General features: G+C 40.9%; 1 protein-coding gene across 3 annotated transcripts in view; it reads right to left on the bottom strand.

Annotated features, from left to right (window-relative positions):
• CTBP1 (C-terminal binding protein 1) overlaps nt 1-26,549 on the bottom strand; it is a 943,073-nt gene that overhangs the window by 638,969 nt on the left and 277,555 nt on the right. Inside the window, exon 1 of one of the 3 annotated variants that reach the window (XM_029592712.1) lies at nt 1,540-1,561. The exons of the other annotated variants lie outside the window; for them this stretch is intronic. Within the exon in view, the coding sequence (XP_029448572.1) occupies nt 1,540-1,546 (7 nt within the window). The 5' untranslated portion in view covers nt 1,547-1,561. Of the gene's footprint in view, nt 1-1,539; nt 1,562-26,549 lie in introns of those variants that run through there. 3 annotated transcript variants of the gene reach the window in all.

Genomic DNA, 26,549 nt, shown 5'->3' with positions numbered 1-26,549 from the left:
CTGTACACTGCCAGCTTTTTCTTCCACTTTACTATAGGGATTATTTTATATAGTGAAGAAAGCAAATGGGAGAAAATGCTGACAAAAGTATAAACATCTGTCCCTCCACATATGCACATATATTCTGCTCCCCCCCCCCCCCAAAAAAAAAAAGATAAAATCCCAAATTAAAACCCCTTTAGTTAACCAGGCTCCAGACTGTCACTTTTTTAACATCTAATGGTGTGATTTGCAGCACACTGGTCTTTAAAACTTTTCTGCAGCTTTCCTTTGAAATATGGTATGTTTTCTATGAATTAATGCTGAACAGGTTTAGCATATTCTTAGCAAAATATCATGCAGTTAAGAAGGAAGGATAAAATACAATATATACAGAAAACGTACTACACAGCACTAGAGCAATTTCCACTTTAAAATATTTGTAAACAAAAGTGTTGAATCTCTAGCATATCCCTCACACTGCAAATTCAAATATTTATAATGCAACAAGTCAGAACAAAACTGAATTGGCTCAATAGAATACAATATATGTTAAATTAAAATAAAGTTTGAAACACAACCACCAAGAAACGTCAATATATTCAAGTTACTAGTTTACTGTGAAATGCCAACTGATGTTATTTAAAAAAGTAGTTAGTGTGCACAGCCTATCAACTAAATATTTAAACATACAAACACTTTGACAAGATTTTGTTTTTGTACAGACAATCCAAAGCTGGTTGACAGTTATACCCTTGCAACAGTTAATTGTTTTGGTCCTTTTTGCAAGCAGTAGAACGAGCTACTGCCGGTATGTCATGAAAAATGCAGTTAAAATAATCCAATACAATCCCCTGGTTTGATCTTGAAGCTTTAAAAATAATGCAGTCATAATTGTGGAGTAGCGAACGAAAACAATTTAATGAAGTCCCTTTGTTGGCATTTCACATTGGTTGGCATTTTACATTTCTGGAATGTGTTCTCTGAACCAGGAGGAATAAAAAAAAAAAAAACGCTCCCATTATCGCTTCACATGGGCTGTCCCAGTCCTGCCCTGGAGGCAAGCTCTTTGCACAAACTTCTACTGAACAATGGCCTTTGTATATCCTCATAGAGGCATTTTACATAAAAGGCTTTCTATTCATGCAACAAAGAATCCCTTCAAAATTCGAAGCATTTCCAAATAGGTTTGAAATATTTATGATCTCCTGATTCCCAACAAGACATCAAATCCAGAAACGACATTTTGAGCCGCTGAACCTGTATCACAGAGTCCAGAAAAGGAGAAAATAACAACTCAACGCAGGCACAGCTTGCGCTTATTAAATATACAAGCCAGCCCCGTTTCATCCTCTTTATAACACTCACAGCAGAACTGCCCAGCGTGGGATGAGAAGCACCCCACCCAAAGCCTTTCACAGCCGACAATATAATCCAGAGACATTATGCCAATCAACGGACACAGTTTCAGAGTTACAGTTGATTATTTATTCCAAGCAATGAAAGCAAAAAAAAAAGGGAGGAACCCCCCCCTCAAAACAAACCCCCAATGTTACAGACCTTGCATCTCCACCTTCAGGTTTTCAACTAGAATATGCTAGTGCTTGTAAAAATATGAAGCAAAGCGACTGAAAGCCAATCAGCGAATACAAGCACTCCATGCGAGCCAATCACAAGCACCTACCCTTGGACTCCAGCCAACCATATCATAGCTCATTACTCAGTGAGACAGCAAAAGGCTGGGGGAGGGGAATTAACAAAAACAAGGAGAAATAAACCCCTCTTAAAAAAGACTAATATTAAATAAATAGACCATATTAAAGAATACTAATATGGTGAGCTTTACTTTTACAGCGAGACAGAAAAAGTCAGACTGCAATTTGTTCATTTTTCTTGTTACTAATTGGGAAAAAAAAAACACCCCTGCTGCAGTTGTACTACCTCTGTAGAGAAAGGGACTCTGTGCTGCAAATGAACACCAATTTCTATTTAATATGCTTAAGAGTGTAAAAAAGGGTCAATCTTAAAAAAAAAAAAAACTCCAAAAATAATATACTGCCAATTTAATTTAAAAAATGGTGGTGGTTGTTGGATGTACAGTTTATCAAAATATTTTAATGGCCAGAACGGTGTGCCTATCTTAAATGTTTTTAAAATATCTTGTAATCAGAACAAATAACTATTTTAAAAAGATAATGGAAGAAACCACACAGACGTAATGGGGCACCTTATATAAATATGAATCAGCTGTAAATTGAAAAATATCTGTTTGGCAAATTGTTTTTCACACTATTATTATTATTACTTTTTATCTCCCCCCCAGAAGAAAGCCTGGGCAATTAATGTTCCCTTATCAGCCAAAGGCTACTCCCAGACTGAACTCTTCAACACTTCCTTTGGGGGCGGGATTCACCAGTCCCAGCCGCAGTCACCTTCCTTTTGACCCACTGCCTGTGGAAATCACATTTAAGAAATGTAAATTATCTTTTCAATCAACAAGCTCACAGCACAATAGCAAATTTACAAATAAGTGTACTCTACCATCAATTGTTTCTTAGAAGATTTTTTTTCTGCCTTAGTTATGTATGATTTAGCATTCAGATTTCCTTCCTTTTCTTCAAAAGACCTAACGATTAATATCTAACTCTAAAAATAAACCATTCTCGTTATTTATTTATTTATCGAGTTATTTATATATATATATAACCAATCAGTTTTAAACTCAACTGGATAGTAATCAGACAGCTAACTAAAACCAGGGACCTTTAATTCACTTTTCCCTCTGCATAGCTACCAAAACTTTTCACAGTTCATAAAAAGCAAGTAGGATTAAAATCTAGAAATTTTTATATCTATAAAACAGAAAAGAAGTCTTATTAAGTAAACCACTATTTTAGTGCATTTTAAGACAGATGAGTCCTGCTACATGCTTCTTCCCATAAAGTTTTGCAAATACAATAGAGATTACAAATTGATGCTGAAGAGAGAAAAAGAAGTCGTCATGCCAAATTTCACAGGCTTTTGTTTTGCAAATTAAGAAAGGCATATCTGTAAGGAGCCCAAAGAGCTAAGAACCCTACAGTGCTAGTAAATACCGACAGACAGCCGATAACTATGACAAAGTGTGCATTCATGGCATCTGAACTAATCGATAAACTACTCACTAAATTAATGAAATTTAGCTCATATAGCATACTTTTTTATCAAAGAATTATTTCATGATAACCAGGTAATGCAGGTGCTTCCAAGCGTAAGATTAAATTACATGCTGAGCAAATCTGACATTTTGTGATGAACTGCAGAAATAGTCTTTGCAACAGCAAGTGGGGAAGAACACTGCTGACACAGTCTATAAACATGTTTTATAAAGCATAAACCAAAATGCTGTCACACACACAAAAAAACTCATTGAAATTCTGGTTGAATAATCTGATAATGTAATTGCATTAATAATTACTTTTTAGTTTTTTTTTCTGCCTGCTCTATAATGGGTTTTCACCAGTAGCTTACTGGTGTTTTTATTTATTAAAGACAGTTTCCAATTGACATACACAGGTAGTTATACCAAAATGAATCATTATCAACAAATCAGACTTTGGAAACTGATTATTTGGGACATATGGTTTATTTATCCTCTAAATGAAAAGCACAAATATGAGCATCTGTAACACTACTGGATCAGAGTAACACAAATCCACAAAAAAATGTGTTATCTATTACATATACAATTTGCTTAACCACAAACAAGACTCAACATGGCTAGCATTAATGCTTTACAATGCATTGGAGACCCAGTGTATGCAAATCTATCTTATGCATATTCATTGTGACAATCCTGAAAACTCAACTAGCTAGATGTGCTTCCAGGAGAGATTTGGGAAATACAGTGTTAAAGCAAGGGAGAAATACATCAAGGGTGGCCCACATTGGTACTCAAGACTCACAACAGGCCTGGTTTCGGAATATCCACAATGAATATCCATGAGATAGATTTGCATACAATGGAAGTAAACGGATGTGATACCCTCGGGTGAATGTCGGTATATAAAAACAAACAAATAAATAAAATAAAATAAGTACCATTGGCTATCCCTACAATAAATACTCCTGTAGAATCTCTCTCAGTTAAGAGAGAGTGCCACTTTCCATTCATGAAGATGTCATCAAGTAGTATGTTCAGGATTGCTCCTGTTTTTCATTAAACATTTGAAAGCAAGAACAGCAAGAAAAGGCTTTCCAAGAATCTGTTCAAGCACTGTTTTTAATTGCAGGGTAGATGACAACTTGCCTCCCCCCACCCGATGGCCTAACTAGTTTGGCTGCCGAATCCGACTCCTGTTATTTAGCGTAGTTAGAAATGGTACTACTGCTTATGCCTCAGCTAAGGACTATTTAGTGGTTGACCAAACAGCAACATTGAAAATAGCTACATAGACAGCTGAATTGTTTGTTTTGTTTTTGACCCAGCAGATGCCAGGTCCCAGCTCAGTCACAACCAGAGAAGGGACATGGTGCCGTAAGCCTTCGTTCACACCTACCCAGGGACTTATTCCCTTATTTTATATCCCCTCACAACTTATTTTAGACCAGTCATTGCAGCGGCAGTCTTCAGCCAGAGAACCTGCAGGACCTAAATCTAGCCACTAGGTGTCATCTTTGCATGATGACTGATTCTCATCCCCTTCCAGGGCTATGAATGTTGTCTCTGCAGTCTCCCCAACCTTTGTCAACTCAGGGAGCAGAAGACCTGAGCTGGGAATCAAATTAAAGGTCTTTCTTCATGGCAATGCACAGCACTGCTGGTGAACTACAGTGCTGGCCCTGTTACATTGTGTTTTTGACTAGAGAATTGCATGCACTTAGCCTACAAATCAAAAAGAGGAGGGGAAAAATAGGCAAAAAACTAGAGTATGCAAGATAGTGCTGTAATGACAGCTGGGTGACACAAATAATAGGAAGCAGTATGCACATATTTAGTACTGCTACCTAGTGACTATCTGCACTCAGCACCATGAGCCCCACTAGCCTACAGTCAGGCCTGGATTTGTCAATAGGAACACTAGGCCTGTGCTTAGGGTAGAAGAAATCTGGGAGGGCAGCAGGCTAGCTAAAGATTTGCTGCCTTCCAATAAAAATAATATTAATTATACTAATAAATATAGGAGTCCATATTCAGCCACAGGAGTGGCTAGTAAAGTTTGCCGGATACACCTATCCGGCTAACTTAACTGGGATATTCAGTGGCATGGCAGCAGTGCTGAATATACCCAGCTATCTTAAAAGTTAGCAAGTAAGTATATCGTGCTAACTTTAGACCTGCCCTATAGTGTGGCCAGAGTGAGTTGGTTAGGTTAGCCAGATAACCTAACTGGCTTACTCCTCTCCTCCCAGAAATGCCTATTGCCCGCCCCAGAACACCTCCAGCTTATCTGGCTAGAATATAGCTGGGTAAGATTTGTAATATCGCAGTTTGGCCTTTTAGATGGATAACATTTTAGTTATCCGTCTAAATGGCTTTTGAATATCTACGATATCAATCACACCCAACGGCTCTCACACATCCAATGTACTCCGGACACCGATATATGACAATATAACAAAATACTGAAGTACCCGGTTTCTCTCTAAATTGTTTTAATCCAGCTACCATACCATAAAAGGACTATATAATTTTGTAGGACCACTACTCGTAGGGTCAAGATATTTTACCAGACTCTCTTTACGGTTTCAGGTCCATTTTACTTTATATGTATTTGTTTGTAATTTTTAGTAATTTTAGTAATTTTTTCTTAATGATTTTTCCATCAATTTTCATGTATTTTTCCTTTTTTCAAACTGATGAAAGCTCCAACAAATTACATTTAGGATGAAAGTCAATGTACTAACAATATAATAACACAGTCACTTTTTCAATCCCACGAAAATAATTTCAGCAGTGATACTCATCTGCGCAGCCCAACACGATCGTGTTTCGGACCCCTACTTTCAAGGTCCTGCTTCAGGGAAAAAGGTTTCCATGCTTATTCCGTGACACTCCCAGGGCAATCATCACAAACATAGTTTTTCTCCAAAAGCTGTCTTCATCCAATAATGTAGGTGCTCGCACCTTTTTCCCTGAAGCAGGACCTTGAAAGTAGGGGTCCGAAACGCGATCATGTTGGGCTGCGCAGATGAGTATCACTGCTGAAATTATTTTCGTGGGATTGAAAAAGTGACTGTGTTATTATATTGTTAGTACATTGACTTTCATCCTAAATGTAATTTGTTGGAGCTTTCATCAGTTTGAAAAAAGGAAAAATACATGAAAATTGATGGAAAAATCATTAAGAAAAAATTACTAAAATTACTAAAAATTACAAAAAAATACATATAAAGTAAAATGGACCTGAAACCGTAAAGAGAGTCTGGTAAAATACCTTGACCCTACGAGTAGTGGTCCTACAACATTATATAGTCCTTTTATGGTATGGTAGCTGGATTAAAACAATTTAGAGAGAAACCGGGTACTTCAGTATTTTGTTATTTTGAATATCTACCCCATATTGTAAAATTACTTTAGTTTCAAAATTTAATATAGAAGATGGAAATGTTTGCCAATTTGCTTCAGAATTTTACATTTTTGCCACAGGATCTACCCCTGAGCTGCCACATGAAACTTGTGGGGACTGAGTCTTAGACCTTCCCCCCCCCCCTGTCATTGTCCAAGCTTGGGGGGGGGAGAGAGGAGGATGACAGGGAGCAACAGCACCAACAGTGCCTATGGGCGCCAAAATCCTAAATCCCTCACTGCCTATACTAGAATAATTGTATGCTATTTAACAAGAAATAGATAACAAAAATGTTTGACCTACTGTGATGAGGTGAACACCTCACACAGGCAAAAGCAGGCTAGGGATGGGAAGAAAGCAGCCACAGACACAGAGGATGTTGAAAAGAGAACCCAAGAGGTAATAATGTTGCTTTAAGAGTGACAGGAACAGAAAACCAGAGGTTGCTGGGAGTCAAAGTTCCTAGGAGTTTTAACCTAAAGCTAATCAGGAAGAAGAAACTGACAGAAGAGGAACATGCGAGCAATTGGGGAATACAGGTGAGGCTAATTAAGAATCTAGTTAGAGAGAGCAGAATTTTCTCTAGGGGCAGGAAATTGTTAGAGAGGAAAAGGGTTGTCAGATAAGCAGAGAGTACTGTTACGGGCAATATTCCAGGAAAGGGACTGGAGGGCTTACTGCTAAGATCCAGCTTCATGACAAGAAACAGCAGTGAAGGGTGTTTGGTTGATGCAAAGCAGTTATGTCAGTTGTGTTTAAACCCTTGCCTTACATGTCTGAAGTGACCTTGAGGTCACAGGAGAGGGAACTGTGCTGTTTGTGAAAGAACAGATGTTAAAAAGGCAATAAAGAAGCTGTAGACTGTATACACTTGGTCAGGCTGTTGGCTTCAGGCAACCCAACTGTTATTTAGAGCTCGTCACTGGCAGAGACATGTGACATAGGGTGGCAGTGGTGGGCTTCTGGTACAGTTCAGACAGTACTGTGCCGAGTACTAATGATACCATTGCCTGTAAGTGCTTCAGTCCTTCGGTAAGGCTCCCTTCTCTTCAACTTGAGCTGAATATCCTCCACAGGTTGCACTCACAGCCTTCACAAACTTCTCTTGCACAAAATTAGAATATAGCTCACAGCTGTGGATTTCTAGCACTTCACTAGAGATCCTTGAACACAGAAGATGTGGAGAGGGTTAATCTTTCTTCTCACGTTGAAAAAAAAAATGAAGGGGAAGTTTTCCCACTCCCACAAAAAATAAGAAACTATGGGAAACAGACCTATTTTGTCTCTGTGAAAAGACAAATGGCGTACCCACTGAAAAGTGAGAAGTTGGCAAAACTTCTTCAAAGAGCAGACCAGCACACTAGCTGCCTCTGACCCACCCTTTTTGGGAAAGACCAGGAAAATCAATACAATAATTTGTTTGTACCTTTGGAACCTCCCATTGTTGGAATTCTTCTCACACTAACCTATGACGATGGCTTAAATGGCCGTACACTTGTTTCAATATACTGAAAAAAAATAAAACCCAATTTGGAGCATTAAGCATGTTCAGACTTTCTTATCTAGTAACTTATTTCACTGCCTCATTTGTGCTGGTGGCCTAGTCACATATTTACTTCATAATCAATTACTAAGAGTAATTGTTGCTAAGCAAGTGTTTGCCTTGAGGTTGCATTTATGCTACTTTTCCACTACTTTAGGGCCATAGCAATGAAAGTTTATAGTCTGGTCAATTCACAACTGATTCAGCCAAGACCTACCCACAACTATGATGTTACTTCAGAATTCATTAGGGATGTGCAGAGCAAAAGTTTATGTCCATATGTCCATATGTCCAAAGGGGGTCCCATTTGCGGTCAATATGGACATAAACAGAATTCAATGAGTTGGGTATATGTCCATATGTGCAAATAAAAATTTAAACCCCTCACCCTCCTTAATCCCCCCCCCCCAAGACTTACCACAACTCCCTGGTGGTCCAGTGGGGTCAGGACGCCATTTCTGACCAACTTTGCAAGTAGCACGTGACGTCGGCGTCACGTCGGAGTGACGCGGCGTCACGTGATTCCCCGCGGGGTCGCTTCCGGGATCCTTGTTCGGCCCAAAAGGAACTTTTGGCCAGCTTGGGGGGGGTCAGGAGACCCCCCCAAGGTAGTAGTGTAGAGGTTGCAAATCTCATCTTTGTGTGAGTTTCCTCACTCCGAAGGACATCAAATCTTCATAAGAGTATACTGTTCTGTTCATACGTCTCACTCTGAATGTCAAAGTGCTCCCCAACCCCTACACTAATACCTAAACCTCACCTAGATGGGCCTCACATAGAGATATAAATACGTATCTAGTGTGAGGGTATTATGGCTAGGTTATCTCTCTCTCCCTTTCTCCCTCTCCCCCAGGAGGGCCCTGATAGCTTGGCTGGCTCTCCAGGAGCTTAAAATGGCATGACACCACAATAAAGCCCTTTCATACAGCTTTACGCAAATGAAAAAGGTGTCGTTAAAATTCACATTAAAGCCATGCAATACAGCTTCACTAAACTGTGAGCCCACTTGTCCAAAATTCCCACCCAATACCCTCCCCTTTGCATCACACCAAACATTATGGTGCTTTTGCATGTGTTAAAGGCATTTTTTGCATGCAAAAACGCCATATAGCACTTTGATAAATGATCCCCTTAGATTGTAAGCCCTCTGGGGATAGGGAAATACCTACAGTACCTGAATGTAATCCAGTTTGAAGTGCTGTGAAAAGTGCAAAAAGCAGAATAGAAAATTGTATGGGGTCAAAGAAAATACTGTACATTTTTCCCTTCTAATTTGATTGCACATTTGCACTGAAACTTCAACAAAAACTGGCTCCTATGGCAATAACTCTTTATTTTTCAGTCAAAAACAACTTCCTTTTATGGTGATTTTTTTCTGACCACATCAGGGAACCCAATGGTGTATCAGCTTCTTATGCAAAGATAGTTATTAAGGTTGCCCTATCCAAAACCTCTGATTGTGACTTCTCCAAAAACCCAGTTAGGTCAAAACTTTCAGATGGTAATTGGATCTTATCTCTAAAGTTGTTACTTTCTCAAGATCTGATACTTAGCATGTCTTAGAAACAGAAGATAATAAACCCTTAGGGATTTTTAAATGTCAAGAAAAAACTTTTTTAACATCTCAAAGCAGTATCTGAGTGTAATCCTCGTTGAAGTGCCAAAAAGTGGAATATAAATAAATAGAATAATCATGGGGCAAACTGAATAGTTTTCCAAATTTTCCAGTTGTTTGGTGCAATATCTGGTTATCCTATCCTTCATAATATCAAACAAAGATGGGGTAAAGTAGAGAGGATTAAAAAATAGATAAATAATATCAAAGGAACTTTTGGCCAGCTTGGGGGGGTCAGGAGACCCCCCCCCCAAGCTGGCCAAAAGTTCCTTTTGGGCCGAACGGGCTGTTCCGGCGCGACCCCGCGGGGAATCACGTGATGCCGCGTCAATCGACGTGGCGCCGACGTCACGTGATTCCCCGCGGGGTCGCTTCCGGGATCCTCGTTCGGCCCAAAAGGAACTTTTGGCCAGCTTGGGGGGGCCCCCAAGCTGGCCAAAAGTTCCTTTTGGGCCGAACGGGCTGTTCCGGCGCGACCCCGCGGGGAATCACGTGACGACGCGTCACTTGACGTGGGGCCGACGTCACGTGATTCCCCGCGGGGTCGCTTCCAGGATCCTCGTTCGGCCCAAAAGGAACTTTTGGCCAGCTTGGGGGCCCCCCCAAGCTGGCCAAAAGTTCCTTTTGGGCCGAACGGGCTGTTCCGGCGCGACCCCGCGGGGAATCACGTGACGCCGCGTCACTCGACGTGGCGCCGACGTCACGTGCTCCTCGCAGAGGATTGCAGAAATGGCGTCCTCACTCCTCGCTAGTTCAGGGAGTTCTGGTAAGTCTTTGGGGGGGGGGGGGGATTAAGGAAGGTGAGGGGTTTAACTTTTAATTTTGAATCAACAATCGTGATTTCCAACATATCCAACATAGCTATGTTGGATATGTTGGAAATCCGATCGTTTATGTCTCATCACTTTTTTAAGTAAAAAAAAAAATATGCGTAGCGTTTTTCATATGCGGTCAATACGAATGCACACCCCTAGAATTCATCCTCTGGGTCTGCACTATCAATTGACTGTATCTGTAGCCTACATTCCAACCCAGAGGGAGGCTTATGTAATGTGTGTGCCTGTGCCTTCACTAATAACTTTCCTATTCAGTGTGCTATTGACACCAACATTTCAGGATATCAGAGGGACAAGAGGAGTTAGACAATGGTATATTTTCTAGATTCATGTATTCTATGAATACATGTCAACAATTATCACCTATTATTTGGCATCCATTCAGTATTTGAGCCACACCAAATTTTTACCACATCAGGGATAACATGAGGATTCCGATAACAGCATTCTGTTCATCCATATATTCAACAAAGACATGCATGCAATTATGCCACCTAAAACAATTTTTTCATACACACTCACAAGCTGCATCCCCGCCTCCCAAGCTAGCTGCCACACACACACACATATACACATACAAATTGTGCCTTTTCTTGTTCTTCAGCCACCGCGGGCTTGGGATCCACCGGCTGGCCCGCAGCCTCTTTTTAAAATTTCTTCACCGCCTCCAGTCTGCACTGCGGCCTCCTTTCTCTTTCTTTGGCTGCCACCAGCTGGGGCTCCAGCGGCAGCCTGCGGTTTCTTTTTTTGGCAACCACTGATGACCCGCGGCTTCTTTTTCCTATCTTTGCCACCACCAGCCTGGGCTCTGGCGGAGGCGACACGCAGCCTCTTTCTTGCTCGTTGGCAGCCATTGGCAGCAGCGGCCTTTCTTTTTCTTTTTCTCCTTGGCTGCACCTGTGCTCTTCTTTCAATTTCTTGTCTGCCAACAACCTGAGCGCTGGAGGGGGCCCACTGCCTCCTTTTTCTTTTTCCCTGCTGCCGTCGGTCTGGGATCTGGCAAGGCTGTGATCTCCTTTTCCTTTCTTTGGCTACCACCGGCCTGGGCTCCAGACGTGGCCCGCGGTCTCTCTTCTCTTTGACTCCACGCCACCTACACTGCAGGTTTTCCTGCCTGCAGAGTTGTTTGTCTGAATGAAGGGTGAGGTGGCTGTGGCAGAAAAGTTTCAGAGGGCAATTTTGCCGCCTCAAAATGTTGCCACCTGAAGCGGCTGCCTCACCCTGCCTCATTATAGAACCACTCCTGCCCTGCATGCAGGTAATTACAACCTTGATGTTCTTAGGGAATGCAATAGGTAAATCAGAATATGTCCCAGCATGCAATGGGGTAAAACCAGGACTGGATCAACCTGTCCTGAAAATCTGGAGCTAATTGGCAACCCTAGGTTTATGAAGATCATGAGATATTTTTGGAGGGAATCCGCGTATTCCATGAATACATCAATGTAACTATGTCACTCAATAACTTTATATTTTGCATCTGATCCACAACAAATTTTCAGGAGATGTTAGGGGGCCAAGAAAAATTGTACACATTTATTTTCTTATGGATCCATGGGAACACACCCCCTCATCCACCCACCCATACATACACACACTCTTACCCACACACCCTTTCATATATACACACCCCCCCACTCTCTCTCATATATATATATATATATACACACTCACCCTCTCATGCACACACACACACTCATACAGATTCACACCCTCTCATACAGAGACCCATCCATACCCACCCTCCCTTTCATACACACACCCCTTTCATATATACACACTCACCCCCACCCTTACTCTCATAGACACATACACTCTCATAAAGACACTCTCACCCTCACTCTCATACAGACACCCACCCTCTCATTAAGACATTCACCTACACCTACCATCCCTCTCATACACACACCCATCCTTTCATATACACACACACATACACACCCCCAACCTCTCATAAGCATACACACACCCATTGAGGAAAGTAGGTTACATTAGATCTATATGGAAATTCTGTTTTCTTGCAATCTATTGTGCAAATAATTTTAACAATTTTATTAAATTCAAGACAGTGTTTTACACACCAGTGAAGTACTGTGTCATCTTTACGCTGGCATACATTTATTCAATCTATAGGTGAGATAATTATAAAAGCTGATTTTTTGCCAGCAGTGATACTGAAATATCGAAATATTCAAGTATCTAGACCAAAATAATAATTATCTAAAGATGCGGGTATATATGAGCTATTGAGACTGCATGTGTCAATGTTGCACATGATTCTATACAGTTTAGTAAAAAAAAAAAAAAAAGCAAAAATCAGAGGGTCAAGATAGGATCCACTTGAAAATCCTATGTTTATATGTTAAAGATTTCCCTTCATCTGATCTGCTTTGACCAACTGTTTTCTATCCTTAAAGCATACATTCTAAACCAGAGTACAGTGCTGATAGTGAAACATACAGTCCTTAATATGTCCATAGTATTTCATGACTTTATCAAGTACCTTTAGTTGGTGATGGCCAATTGGTGGCTGGCAGGCCACATGCAAACCTCAGGTTAGCATTTTGCAATCAGTGGTTCATCAGTTGTCCAGGGCAGAGGAGAAAGCAGCATGGCACCAGTAGAAAGAGGGCCATGGTTCAAGCAGGGAGAAGATAAGTATGACCACTGACAAAATCAACTGAACTGCCTTCTTGAAAGCCAGTGCAATGTTGCTAATTACTACCCTCAGACTATGAAATCTGAACATTGGATATTAAGATGAAGTAACAAGCCTTGATTGAAAATTATTAGGCTTGGAGAAGATTCTAGCCTAATGAGTTTGTTGATGGACAGTCCTAGTAGGAGATTGGTCATATCTGTCTTGGCTCTACCAACAGAGTGCTATAAGTATCACAGATCTAATGTCTCTTTTGAATTATGTTAAAGTTTTGGTGATCAGAGGTATGAAAGAATCTGAATACAGGAGATCTGTCCCACAATGAAGAAAAAAAAGCATCTATTGCTAGCCTACCTTGTGATCTTCTTCCAGAGCAGAAGACCAGTATCTTCTTGTACAGGGATGTTGTAAACAGATCCATCTTGGTTCGTCATACAAGAATGATTCTATTTGCTACATCCTAATCCAGAATGGGGTGAGGGTGGGGGAAGGGAAAATAGAGAGGACTCAGGATGCAGTAGGGAAAGAAACCCTGATTTTAAAGAGGGAAGGGATCTGTGAGAGAGAAAATCCCATGACTCAACTTTCTCTGGTAGCCAGTGCCATAAGTAACCCAAAGAATGATCAAGCCAGACAACCTACATTACTCTGGTCCTCCTTCCCCATGCATTGCCTCTCCCTCTCCCCTGTTTCCTCTTTCAGAACCCAATCTACTGTCTCCTCCTTCCTAAACATCTCCAATACCCTTTCTCTTGTCCCCTTCTCTACCCCTGTCAAACCTTTCTTGCAAACAGCCCTGGCACTGATGCCATTCACAAAATTTCTCTCCTTTTTCATCAGACTCCTAATGACAATAAATCTCTCTCACCCCTCCCTCCATCCCTTTCTTACTCCCTCACCCCCTATAGATCCATTATCACCAAACCCCTAGCTGATACCAGCCCCCAACCCCTTCCCCCTATCCTAATGCTACATGATTCAAAGCAGAAGTCTGGATCATGTGACAAAGAGGATCATGTGACTTGATATTCTGCTGGCATGGGCAGAGTTGGAGAAAAATGGGAAAGAGATTAGCAGTGAGTGAATGATAGGAATTAAATATGGGATCCACCCTGGGGGTTGGAGGAGCCCTTGACCCATCTTCATTGCCATGTTCTTACAATTCCACTTGATCCAGCCAATTCTACAGCAAGGGTGAGATTTAATGGCCCATATTGCTGCATTGTGAGATATCAGGGATTGTAAATGCAGATTTCCCACATAACAAAGCTATGTCATTGTGCCAACTCACCTCAATAATATATTTTACCATAAAAATAACATTCAGGGCCTGATCAGTGGTAAGTAACGTGTACTGCCATGCAGAAGGCCTAGACTTGATTCCTAGGCCTGGCTTCTGCTTCCTAGGCTGGCTGAGGCTGAGGATACTGTGGAGGTAATGTTCACAGCCTGTACAGAAAGGGAGTCTCAGCCATCACTCAATGGTGACATCTAATAGCCAGACCTAGGGTTCATGTCAGCAAGAATTTAGAAGGAGCCATAGTTGGAGGACTCCTGCTGGGCTATGTTGGCAGTGGGATATAAAAATAAGAAAATCCTCCCCAACTCCAAGTAGTTGTAAATTAAATCTCATGATGCAAGATCCTAATCCTAGTTTTGATTTAGCAATAAACAAAGAAGTGGCATGCAATTATCTTAAAAATAGTTGTCATGTAATGTCTTCTCACTTCCTGTAACACCCACCAAGGAATGAACCCATGACTACCTGGGGGTCCCAGTAGGCACTGTGTTGGTCTTGTCAGCACCTGTGCATGTGCCCACTCCTAGTTCATAATAATCACAATTCATGGTTATCGGCTACTCTACATCTCTACACCTCCTGCAGAAATCTAAGATCAAAAAATCAATTACTGCTACAAATTCCATAACAAAATCAACCAGGTTAAATATAACATGAGAACGTGCCTTTTTAATTGCAAGCCCAATTTTATCTAACACCTTACCTTCCGATCTTAGATTAGTTTCCAATATCAAAGAATTTAAAAAAGGTCTGAAATACTATCTCTTTAAATTAGCCTTTCCAGATCTTTGTGATTTATCCACTTCCCAAATTCAGCTTTAACTTTATTCCGTGACTAGTTTGTCTCTCAAGACCGATTTTTATTTTGATGTTTTATGAATGAATCTTATTGTATTATTTTAATTTGTTTTTATATTTTGATTTATTTAAAAATATTGTGTATTTTTTTGTAACCCACCCCGAACATTGGAGGGCACGGAATATAAATACTTATAAATAAATAAATAAATAAAAATCATCCACAGACCAACTGTTTTTTTTTTGGACAATTACCCTGCCCACAAAGCTAATGCCTGAAGGTTTTTCTAGGGACACTGACTCCAGAAGTCTGGGGTCCCACAGTTCTCAGAGAAGTGCTTCCAGACGACTCATGCTAAACAGTGGAATCACCCAGCTTCTCACTAACCTGGAATTTCAAATCAGTCTCAAGTAAAACGGTAATAACATAATTAGTTTATTATTAATAAGGAGGAACAATGAACGAGAAAGATAACACGAAAAACTGCACTGCAGCAAGCAGGGAAAAAAGGAAAATTGAATACATGATATCTTTTACTTTCTATTGAACTTAATCGTCGACTAAGTACTGCTCTAACAGCAACAACTCTTGTAACTTTGGCAGTCTGACTCCAGCTGTATGTCTCTCTCTTGCCTCCAGCTGCTGCCAACCTTCACCTTTTCACATCTGACACTTCTTCCAGACTCCATAGCAGCAACAGTGATATTATCAGCTGGCTCGTACTGAGGTTAACCCTTAAGTGCCAGCTGCTTGTGACTGTGGAACACTGCCAGCTGCTGTCCAGTAGGAGTTTTAAATGGCAAACAATAACATTTGCAGTCAAGCTCCTGTTTTGCCACAGTAGGTGACTCAGTAAATGCACATCACCTCCTTTCCTTCCCTCTCTCCCTGCCTCCCAGGAATAATAATAAAGGTTGGGTTTGCTGTGAATTTTTAATTTTTGTGACCCTGAGGGTACACAAGACATCTAAAACACCTGAGAGTAGTCAAAAAGGTTTGAGAAGCACCTCCCTATACCCTTGTTACCAGAACGGGCAGATTTAAAAACAGAACAAGTTGGACTGCTACAGATCCCGACATAGAAACTATACCCAAGCAGAATACCTCACCTTGGATTTCTTATGTTTTTAGGCAAAACACAGATAAACCCTCAGCAAATACAGAATGAGTAACCACAAATTAGAAACAAACATGGAGACAAAAGCTGAAATGGGAATCTCCAAAAGCTATTTTTAGCTGGTGCTATACAAAACAGAGGCATTTCCTCCAATACTGTACAAAATAGAAGCATTCGGAAATTCACATTTGTCAAAAAATGACAGAGATCACCACACTTTCCATCCTTTACAGAAACAGCAGTTACAGCTTTTCTTCTCAGCACCACCCTGTCCCCCCAGCTGTCTCACCCTTCCAACCCTTTCTCTCCTCCCCCCAGAGTCCCCAGCGGTCTCACACTCAAGAATGCTGGGGACTGGAGGGAGGGTTTCAGAATGAGACTGCTGGGGACTGGAGGAAGAGGGGGTAGAGACAGAGTCTCATTCTCCTCTCCCTCCTTTCTATGTCTCCAGCAGTCTCACTTTCAACCCCCCATTCTGAGTCCCCAGCAGTCTCAATCTGAACTGAAACCCTTCCCCTGAGTCCCTAATAAGCCTGGCTGAGATGCCCTTGTTCCTTCCTAATGGCTCGGAAAGGCCAACACTGATTCTCCTTCTGCTTCAACAACTATGCCACTCTGCCCTCTCCTGTTGCTTAGGAGCCTACCACCCTGGGCCCTCTGCTGGCATCTCTGCATGGGCAAGCCAGCACACCACAGGGCGGAAGACAGGACAAAAGCTAGACCCCCGCCTTCTGACCCACGTTATGTTGCTGCTGAAAACGAGCCTGAGCCACCGGAAATGTGGCAACCATTGGCTCCTGCTGGAAAACAATAATGCAAAAAAGCAAAAAAATGAAATCATTTAGGGTAGGGGATTCAATGAATCCCTTCAAAGCCTTGACTGCATGCACCGAAGCAAAAGAATATGAGAGATTGCAGGACCAAAAGAGGAACCCAAAATAAAAGAGATAACCAGTCAAATGAACCTCTTGGAAATTCAGCTCATTGTGAAAAAGGGCTCTTTAATGACAGAGGCTGAGCAACACTGTTCTAACATTCTTTTCTTATAACTGAGAAATAAGATATGTGGAAAAAACAGAAATCCAGTATACACAGATCATTTGCTATAATTGGCAAGAAAATGCCCTTGCTCATAAAAGTTTAGTATACTGTTATACAAAAGAAGTATTGTCTCTCTGTTTATACAATAATAACATACAATTTTAGGAGAAAAAGTTATTAGGTAGACTACCTTTCCCTCTGAGGAACAATGGTCATAAGTATGTTCCTACTCATAATTTTGACTTTTATAAATTTAGAAATTCCTGTCTAACAAAGGAGAATGAAGTCTTACTGGACCAAAGTAGTAGTAAATATTGCAGCATATGCTTTATATCTACAGAAAAAGCACTCTTCACCCAACTCTCCTCATGTAGCTTAATTTTTTAATAAAGGTTTTGGATGTTCAGAAATAGAGCATAGATTTGTAAACTTCAACATAGATAGAAAAACAATTAATACAAAATAAAAGCAACATGTAAGTTTCTTGAATAATAATTTGGTAATAGTGAATAAAAGCAATACTGCCATTAAACTCTGTTGCCAGAGAAGGACTATGGAAGAGATGTTCATTTTAACACTGGCATTCCTATGTCCAACCAGAGTAGATTTTTAAATATTTATTTCTCACAAAACTACCAATGCTCTTTAACAAGGGGAAGAGTTGTTGCGGTCAGGGGTGGACCCTTGTCCTGAGGCAGTGGAGAAGGCTCCCTGGTAGGGACCAGGAAGCAACTGCCCCCAGGGAGCAGAGCACTGAAGGAGACAGAGGCTAGGAAGAGCTTCACCACTGGAAGCTCGAGGTCCCCCCGGGATGAGCCCGTAGGGACCCGGGCCACTTGGACTTAGGTGGGCCTCGCAGGGTGGAAGTCCAGCGTGCCCACGGGCAAAAGGGGAGCGCGGTCAGGTTCGAAGCAGGAGGTCTGATGTAACAAGGTGGACCAGAAGAGCGTGGGTGATGACAAGGTGAGGAACAGAGCCAGAATCTGGGGACATGGTCAGGCAGGCAGAGGTCAAAGTCCAGGATTCAGTCTGAGGAGTGGTCAGCATGCAGAGGTCAGGTACCGGAGGTCAGACGAGGTCACGGGCAAGCTGAGGTCAGAAGGCAGGCAGCAGACAGGCAGGTCGATGAACAGACTGGAGTCAGAGGCAGGCAGTAGGCAGGCGAGTCAAGGAACGGACTGGAGTCAGGAGGCAGGCAGCAGACAGGCAGGCAGGTCAAGGAACAAGCCGAGGTCAGTACCAGTAAGACAGTCCAGGGTAGACGAACAGACAAACAGGAACAGGAGGACGCTGGAGTACTAGGAAGCAGGAACAAGGCAGGAACTGAAGGATCCTGGAACGAGACTTGGAACAAGACAGGAACAAGCAACAAATGCAGTGACAATCTAGCACAAACGCCGACCCGATTGCCAAGGCAAGGAAGTTCAAGCAATGGCTTCCTTATAACAGGGAATCAATCAGGGTGCACCGCGGAGCTAGGACCTGCCCTTGGCCCTACAAAAGGCTGGGCGGTCCGTGCGTGCACGCGTAGGGGCGTGGCCGACAAAGCCGAGGATGCCAAGCTCCGGCTCGAGGCCCGGTGCGCAGCGGAAGGCCCGGCGACCACTGCCACGGGACGCCGGGACCTGGAAGCACCAGCAGCAGCCACTAGGGAAGCCGAACCTGGACCTGCCGTGTAACCATGAAGGTGAGCAGGCCCGTGCGTGGGCCGGGTGCGGACCGGATGCATAACAAGAGTAGCCCACAGTATAGTTATATAATATTAGGTTCCATATAAGGAGTTACCACCCAGGAAAAGAATTTGGGCATCATAGTGGACAATACTTTGAAATCCTCAGCTCAGTATACTGTAGTGGTCAAAAAACAAACAGAATGTTAGAAATTATTAGGAAAGGAATGAGAATAAAACGGAGAATGTCATGATGCCTCTGTATCGCTTCATGGTGAGGCTGTACCTGGAATACTTTGTGCAGTTCTGGTCACTGCATCTTAAAAAAGATATAGTTGCATTGGAAAAGGTGTAAAGAAGGGTGATCAAAATTATAAAGGGGATGGAATGACTCCCCTATGAGGAAAGGCTGTTCAGCTTAGAGAAAAGACAGCAGGGGGGGGGGGGGGGGGATATAATAGAGGTCTATAAAATCATGAGTGGACTAGAATGAGTAAATGTGAATCGCTTATTTACTCTTTCAGATAATAGAAGAACTAGGGGGCACTCCATGAAGTTAGTAAGTAGTATATTCAAAACAAATCGGAGTAAATTCTTTTTCACTCAATGCACAATTAAGCTCTGTAATTCATTGCCAGAGCATGATGTTAAGGCACGTAGCGTAACTGGGTTAAAAAAAAGTTTGGAGAAGTTCCTGGAGAAGTCCATAAACTATTATTAATGAAGAGGTCAGTATTCAAAAGCCACTTGGATGGTTAGCTCACAAGTTATCCATCTAAATGGCAAATTTTGCCATTTTCAGCCACTTATCCATCTAAATTATAGCTGGATAAGTAATTATCCGATTATTATTTAGCCAGATAAAAAAAAGAGGCATTCTGGGGCATGACTAACGTTTCTGGCTAATATAGGCAATTTTCAATTGTAACCAGCTAAGTTATCCAGCCTTGTGTGGCCGGATAACCTGCCACTTAACTAGATATCTTCAAAACATAACCTGCTATTTAACCAGATATCTTTAAAAAAAACAAAACACTTCACCACAGGCCAGTTAAGTGGCAGATCATCCGGCCATACAAGGCCAGATAACTAAAAACTCTAACCAGCTATTTTCAAACATATCAGGTTAGGTCTTCTAGTTATCCATCTACATGTTAATAAGGGATATTCAGTGGGACATTTATTCCACTGAATACCCAGGACAGGTTACCCAGCTAATTTCAGCTGGATAAATTGTCCATTAACCAGCTTACTTAGGGGGTGATTTTCAAAAGGATTTGAACACTTAAAACTGGGTTTTCCAGTGTATATGCAATTTATATATGTAAATTGGCTTTTGAAAATTTTTACAATAGTATGTTACATTTACACATTTAACTCCTTTGAAAATTACCTCCTTAGGGATTAGCCACTATATATCACTCCGTGATAGCAGCATAGGATCTATTTACTGCTTGGGATCTTGCCAGGTATTTGTGACCTGGATTGGCCACTGTTAGAAAAAGGATACTGGACTTGATGGACTCTTGGTCTGATCCAGTATGGCAATTCTAATGTTCTTATAAAGCAGAGGTGCATCACCTCCATAATCAAAAACCTTTTTCAGCAACTAATCAGACCAGTACAAGGGTTGGCAACCTATGGCATGTGATGCCATATTCCATGGCATGACACAGCTGAATAGAAGTTTAATGAAGATGCCAGCCGCTGCTGCTGCTGCTACTGCTTCAATGTAAACATGAAGCCCCAAGTTGACAATACATTCCCTTTCCCATGCTGGCAGCAAGAGTCGTGTGCTGCTACAAGAACGGTCATGGCAGTATGAGATGACATTTGGTGAAACATGACTCCTGCTGCTGCTCACTCCATGAATTGGTTGGCCATTTACCTCTGTGGCAGCTGAAGAGAGAGGAAGCACATGTGCATGTGGGAGAGAGAAAGTGTTTGTATGTTTCCATGTGGGAGTGTGTGTGTGTGTGTGTGCATGTGAAAGAGAGAGTGTGTGTGTATGTGATTCCATTTGGAATAGAGAGAGAGAGTGTGTGTGTGTGCATGCATGTGGAAGATAGAGAGTGTGGGCATGTGGAAAAGAGAGTACGTGTGTGACTGCATGTGGAAGAGCAAGAAAGTGTGTGTGGGGGGATTGCATATGGGGGATAGAGAGAGCAAGTCATGTTTTGCTTGCATGGGGGAGAGAAAGAGTGTGTGTGACTGCTTGTAGGAAAGAAAGAGAGCAAGTGTGTGTGTGTGATTGCATGTGGAAGAGAGAACATATGTGAGTGTGTGATTGCATGTGGGGGAGAGAGTAAGCAAGTGTGTGTGTGTGTGTGTGTGTATGTAGGGAAGAAAGAGGGTGGGTGGGTGGGTGATTTGTATGTAGAAGAGAGAGAGAGCATTTGTGTATGTTAGAGAGTTTGTATTTGTGTGAGAAAGAGGAGAAAGTTTCTGTGCACTTTCCCCCACTCCTACTTATTTATCTCAGGGTGACTGGAAATCAAAAGTTCCCAGGTATGGAAAGTAGCTATCTTTTAAAATCCGTATACGTTTTAATTATTCAGTGTTATTTAATATGTTTGCTGCTTTGGAATATTTTATTGGGGTTTGGAAAACTGTAAAAAATGATGTATGACTTTTTAATTATTGAATGTTATTCTATTTGTCAGCTGTTTTGAAATATTTATTCTTTATATTGATATGGTTTTACTATTATGATTGATGTTTTATATTTCTTAATTATGTTTCTGTTTTTCCAATGTTGCACTGCATACATAATTTTGTTGCTGCTTCCAGTTCATTTTTTGCCTTTATGTTTCTATTTATACTTTTTTTATGGTCACTTTATTCTGTATTTGGTGAGGTTCTACATGTGTGACTGAGGTGAGGTATTCTGCTAGCTAGTGTGTAGTTTCTGTGTAGGGAGCTATCACAGCCTGGCTTGTTCTGTTTTGCTAATAGGAGGTGTATTAAGGAGGAGGGAGTGAAAGATTTTTCTCTGTTCTTTTTTTTATAATTTTGTTTTTACCTGAGGAAAAACATATGCATTTCAATCATTTTTACATAATTCTTATCATTTTAACTGAAAATTAATGTCAATTAAAATATTCAAGAGCTGTGTTAAAGGAATCTGGCGGTTTAGGATGCCAACAGGCCTGTGGAACCTGAGGGACCAGCGTTACTTACCCCCAATTTAAATGTTGGCACACCACATCAAAAAGGTTGCCTACCTCTGGACTAGTATTTGGTGCACTATTCAAAACTTCAGAAAGGAGAAAAGAAGTGGAGAACTGGATATCCAGAAAACAGATTCAAGGGGGCTGAAGAAAGACAGAAATTTGTGATTCAGTTTAGAAAACAAAATACAGCAGAGATGTGAGGCACAATTGACAATGAAACCAACACAGAAGAAGAAAAAGAAACTATGAACAGAAGAAATTAACCTTGAGAAGCTTAGCAAAGATGCCTGAACTGCTCTCTTATACATATTCTTGTTCTATGCATCTATGAGACAATTCCTAGGACATACTCTGCTATAAGCCAAACACCCACGAACACCCTACCTCATTTTTACTCCTTCTAGTCTTCAAATCTGTGCTAATTGTAAACTAAGATTCCACTGACATAATTAATTTTGTAATCTGCCGTGTGACCATGTGTTGGTAAAAAGCAGAATGTCAAATATCTATAAATAAATAGTAGGGACTTTTGTTTTTAGTTTATTTTACCCAGGAATTTATCAGTGCTTATTAAAACAAGAATAGAAACAGGAGAAATCACTGGAAAAATGATTTGTCATTTTTCTATGTAAATACATTTTCATTCTTGTAGGAAACATTTTATTTTATTTTTTCCAGAAATTTATCAAACTAAAAACAAAGGTCCCTAATTTACATGTAATTTAAATTGTAAATGGCTTTGATTATTTTTCTGAAAAGCAGTATAACAAACATATTAAACTAAACTAGGCAAGAATAGCAGTGAAAATGAATGAAGCAGATTTTCTTCCAATATGGAATTTGTCACTTAATTAGCACTAATTATTAAGGGGCTGTTTAAACTATTTGTATTGCAGATATAGGGCAATGCATCTTGGTCTTGTTTGTTTAAAAAAAAAAAAAAAAAAAAAGGATGAACTGGACAGCTGTGCCTTTTTGTTAAATTTGATATGTATGACTCAGCAGCGCCCTCGGCATCTCCTCCTAACCTTGTACCAGGCAATTTGATGGCCATGAAAAGAAGACCCAGGAACTACCAAATTCTGTGATAGGAGTAATTGAGCTGTCTGAGTCAGTGACTAAGTTCATCTGGGGCTGCATCTGGGGCCTTGCCTCCAATGGATGAGTCTTTCCCATTTCCATACAAACCAGAGTTGGTTACATTGGCTTCTATTTGGGAACTGATGGCACATTTTGGAACTTCTATTAACAACTGCAAAAAGAAGATTGTCTTCCTCTTTGGAACCCATGGTTTTACAAAATGTGGGTCGAATATTGGAATAAGCATCTAAGAAACTGTAAAGATTTGGAGAAGGATATGCAAGAAATTAAAGTAAAAGACAGGAATGCTCTTTCTAAACATCTGGAGTATTTGGAAAATAACTCCAGGCACTTAAATATTTGTATTCACAATTTTCCTAGAATTATTGGGGAGCAACTTACGCTGACTTTAAGGAAGTATTTTCTGGTGAAACAATCTATTCCAGTGACAAATAAGATATTTCTTGCCTGTTTCCTATCGCAGTGCACCAATGGTGAATCAGACTTCTCATTTCTCGCCATTTAATTTAGTTAATTATTTAGAAAACTCTGGTCCTGAAATCATTGAGAGAGGAATTTTGTTAGTTTCCTTTGTTTCTGAGGCAGACCTGAGCAAAGTGATGTGATTGTATTTTAGAAATGTAAATTCTCCTTTTCATGGTCAACAGGTGAGAATATTTCCTGATAGTCATGCAGGAAAGGTGTAAACATTTTCTTTCTTTGAGACAAGCTACTTTTTGTATAGGAACTATGTTTATGTTAAGATATCCTTGAAAAAGCATTGTTAGATGGAATAATGACAGTTATATCTTTTTTTGCTCTGGAATAGCTTCATTTTTTTTTTATTCCAAAGATTAATATCTCCCTCTATTCACAATAATATTCAGTGAGGTACATTATTTATTAGTAGAGAACATGTTAATGCGATTTCCTTAAATTTTCATTATGGTCTCTCATTATATTTCCGTCATGCTGTTTGACCTAGTATTGGAATGGTTTCTTGTATTAATTAAGCTGTAAATATTTTGGTTTTTCCAAATGTTTCTTTATGCAAAGGATGTTTTTGCATTATATGATTATGGAAAACTTGATAAATAAAATAAAATAAAAAAGGAAAGAAATGAAAGAAATCCATACCACATATCTGAAATGGCTGGCTGGGCTAAACAAGGATATTTCCATTAACTAACAATACAAAAAAATGACAAATTCTGGTGCCACCTCAGTAACCAGGCCCAGCATTTCCATTAGGCAAACTGGACAGTTGCTGAGCATGCCAACCATTAGGGGGCTGTGTGGGACCATGAGAGAAGCCTATCTCGCTTTCGACCGAAGATAGGCCTCGGTGGGCCATGAGCAGAGCCCATCCTACTCATGGCCGAGATTAGGATAAAGTCCTTGCAGGGCCATGGGCATAGCCCATTCACTCACAGCAGAGAGAGGCCTGGAAAATCGTGTGCAGAGCCCATCCCACCTGTGGCAGAAGACAGAGAAAGGCCTGGAAGAGCCACAGGCAAAGTTCATCCTGCCTGCAGTCTGAAGATTAAAAGACAGGCCTAGCAGAGCCTCAGGTAGAGCCCATCCCATCCACAGCAAAAGATAAAGAGGAGAGGCTTGGGAACAGTTGCTGACATAGCTCCATAGACTGAGGAGAGCTAGAGCATACTGCCTACAGAAGAAAGAAGTTGGAGCGGTCCACAATGAGAGACCAAAAGAGCCTGTGAGCCTTTGTGAATGAAAGCAAGATCAGATGGGTGTCTCTGCGTGTGTATGTGTGAGGGTGCTTGTGTGTGTGTGAGAGAGGGGGAACCTGTGTGAGGGACTATTTGTGAGTGAGAGATTGGGAATTTGTGTGAGGGAATGAAAGTGCATCTTTGTGTGTGAGAGAGGGAGGGTGTGTGTGTATGTATGTGCATGTGTGTGTGTGTGCAATAGACAGAGAGATTCTATGTGAGGAGGAATATAAGAGAGAGCCTGTGAGAGTGTGTGTGTGTATGTGAGAGAGAGCGAGCCTCTATGAGGGAGTGTGTATGTGAGTGAGAGAGAGCTTGTATGAGGATGTGTGGATATGTGTGTGAGTGAGAGGGATTGTGTGAGTAAGGGGAGATAAGGAGAGAACCTGTGTGAGGGTGTATGTATGTGTGAGAGAGACAAGGAACCTGTGTGAGTGTGTTAGGGGGGGTCAGAGTGAATGAGGGTGTATATGAGGGTGAGAGGGTGTATGAGCGAGGGAGCATATGTATGTATGTGTATGTGTGTGTGCATAAGTGAGAGGGTATATGTGCATGTGTGGGAGAGATTGTGTGTATGTTTGTATGAGAGAGAGAATGAACATGTGTGTGTGTGTGTGTGTGTGTGTATATGAGAGAGAAACAATCCCCACTCTCCACACCATCAGATATTCCGCAACAATACCATGGCATCTGGAAAGCAAAAGTTCCCAGGTTTGGGGTGGTTGTTCTTATATCCTTGTTAGTTTGAATCACTGGGTGTTATTTGACATGTCTGCTGTTTTTCAACATTTTTTTGGAGGTTGAAATGTTTTGATTTTTTAAATTTTATTTTATTATTAATTTTTTTATTTTAACGAGTGCTAGAGGTAGAATCAGCCATGAGGTTGGTCAATGACTCATAGAACATTACTGCTTAACTTTTAAAAAAATACTTTCAGAGATACTAAAATATATTAGGATTATACATTAAGGAATTGACATTATTCCTATTATCTGATGTCAGCTCTTGAAAAATTTTCTTAAGCATTAAATTTCAATGCAGTTACCACCAGCAACTGGGGCCACTTTAAATTTACTGATTGATGCTATGTATTTTATATTTATAAAAAAAATAGAGGGAAATATTCCCTCAAATTATAATGAAATTCACTTGCTATGGCTGCTCATACAGGGCTAAATTTTAAAAAGACCACGCGAGCATCCATGTGTGCGTGGTTCCCAGCACGTGTACATGAACACGCCAATTTTAGAACATGCACGTGTTACTGCATGCATTTTATGAAATCTGATATCCGTGCACGTGTGCCCGATTTTATATCTGTGCACGCAAGGGGGGGGGTTATTTTGTAAAAAATGTGTGGAGGGGGCAAGATGGCCGCCAAGCTGTGAGCCTGTGAGAGACTTTGGCGGGGAAAGCTGCCGAATATTTCTTCTTTTTACCTCATTTACCTTATAAT

The sequence above is a fragment of the Rhinatrema bivittatum genome, chromosome 1, assembly GCF_901001135.1.
Source record: "Rhinatrema bivittatum chromosome 1, aRhiBiv1.1, whole genome shotgun sequence".
Classification (NCBI taxonomy): domain Eukaryota; kingdom Metazoa; phylum Chordata; class Amphibia; order Gymnophiona; family Rhinatrematidae; genus Rhinatrema; species Rhinatrema bivittatum.
The sequence above is the reverse complement of the archived record's forward strand: the minus strand, read 5'-3'. Positions and strand labels throughout refer to the sequence as shown.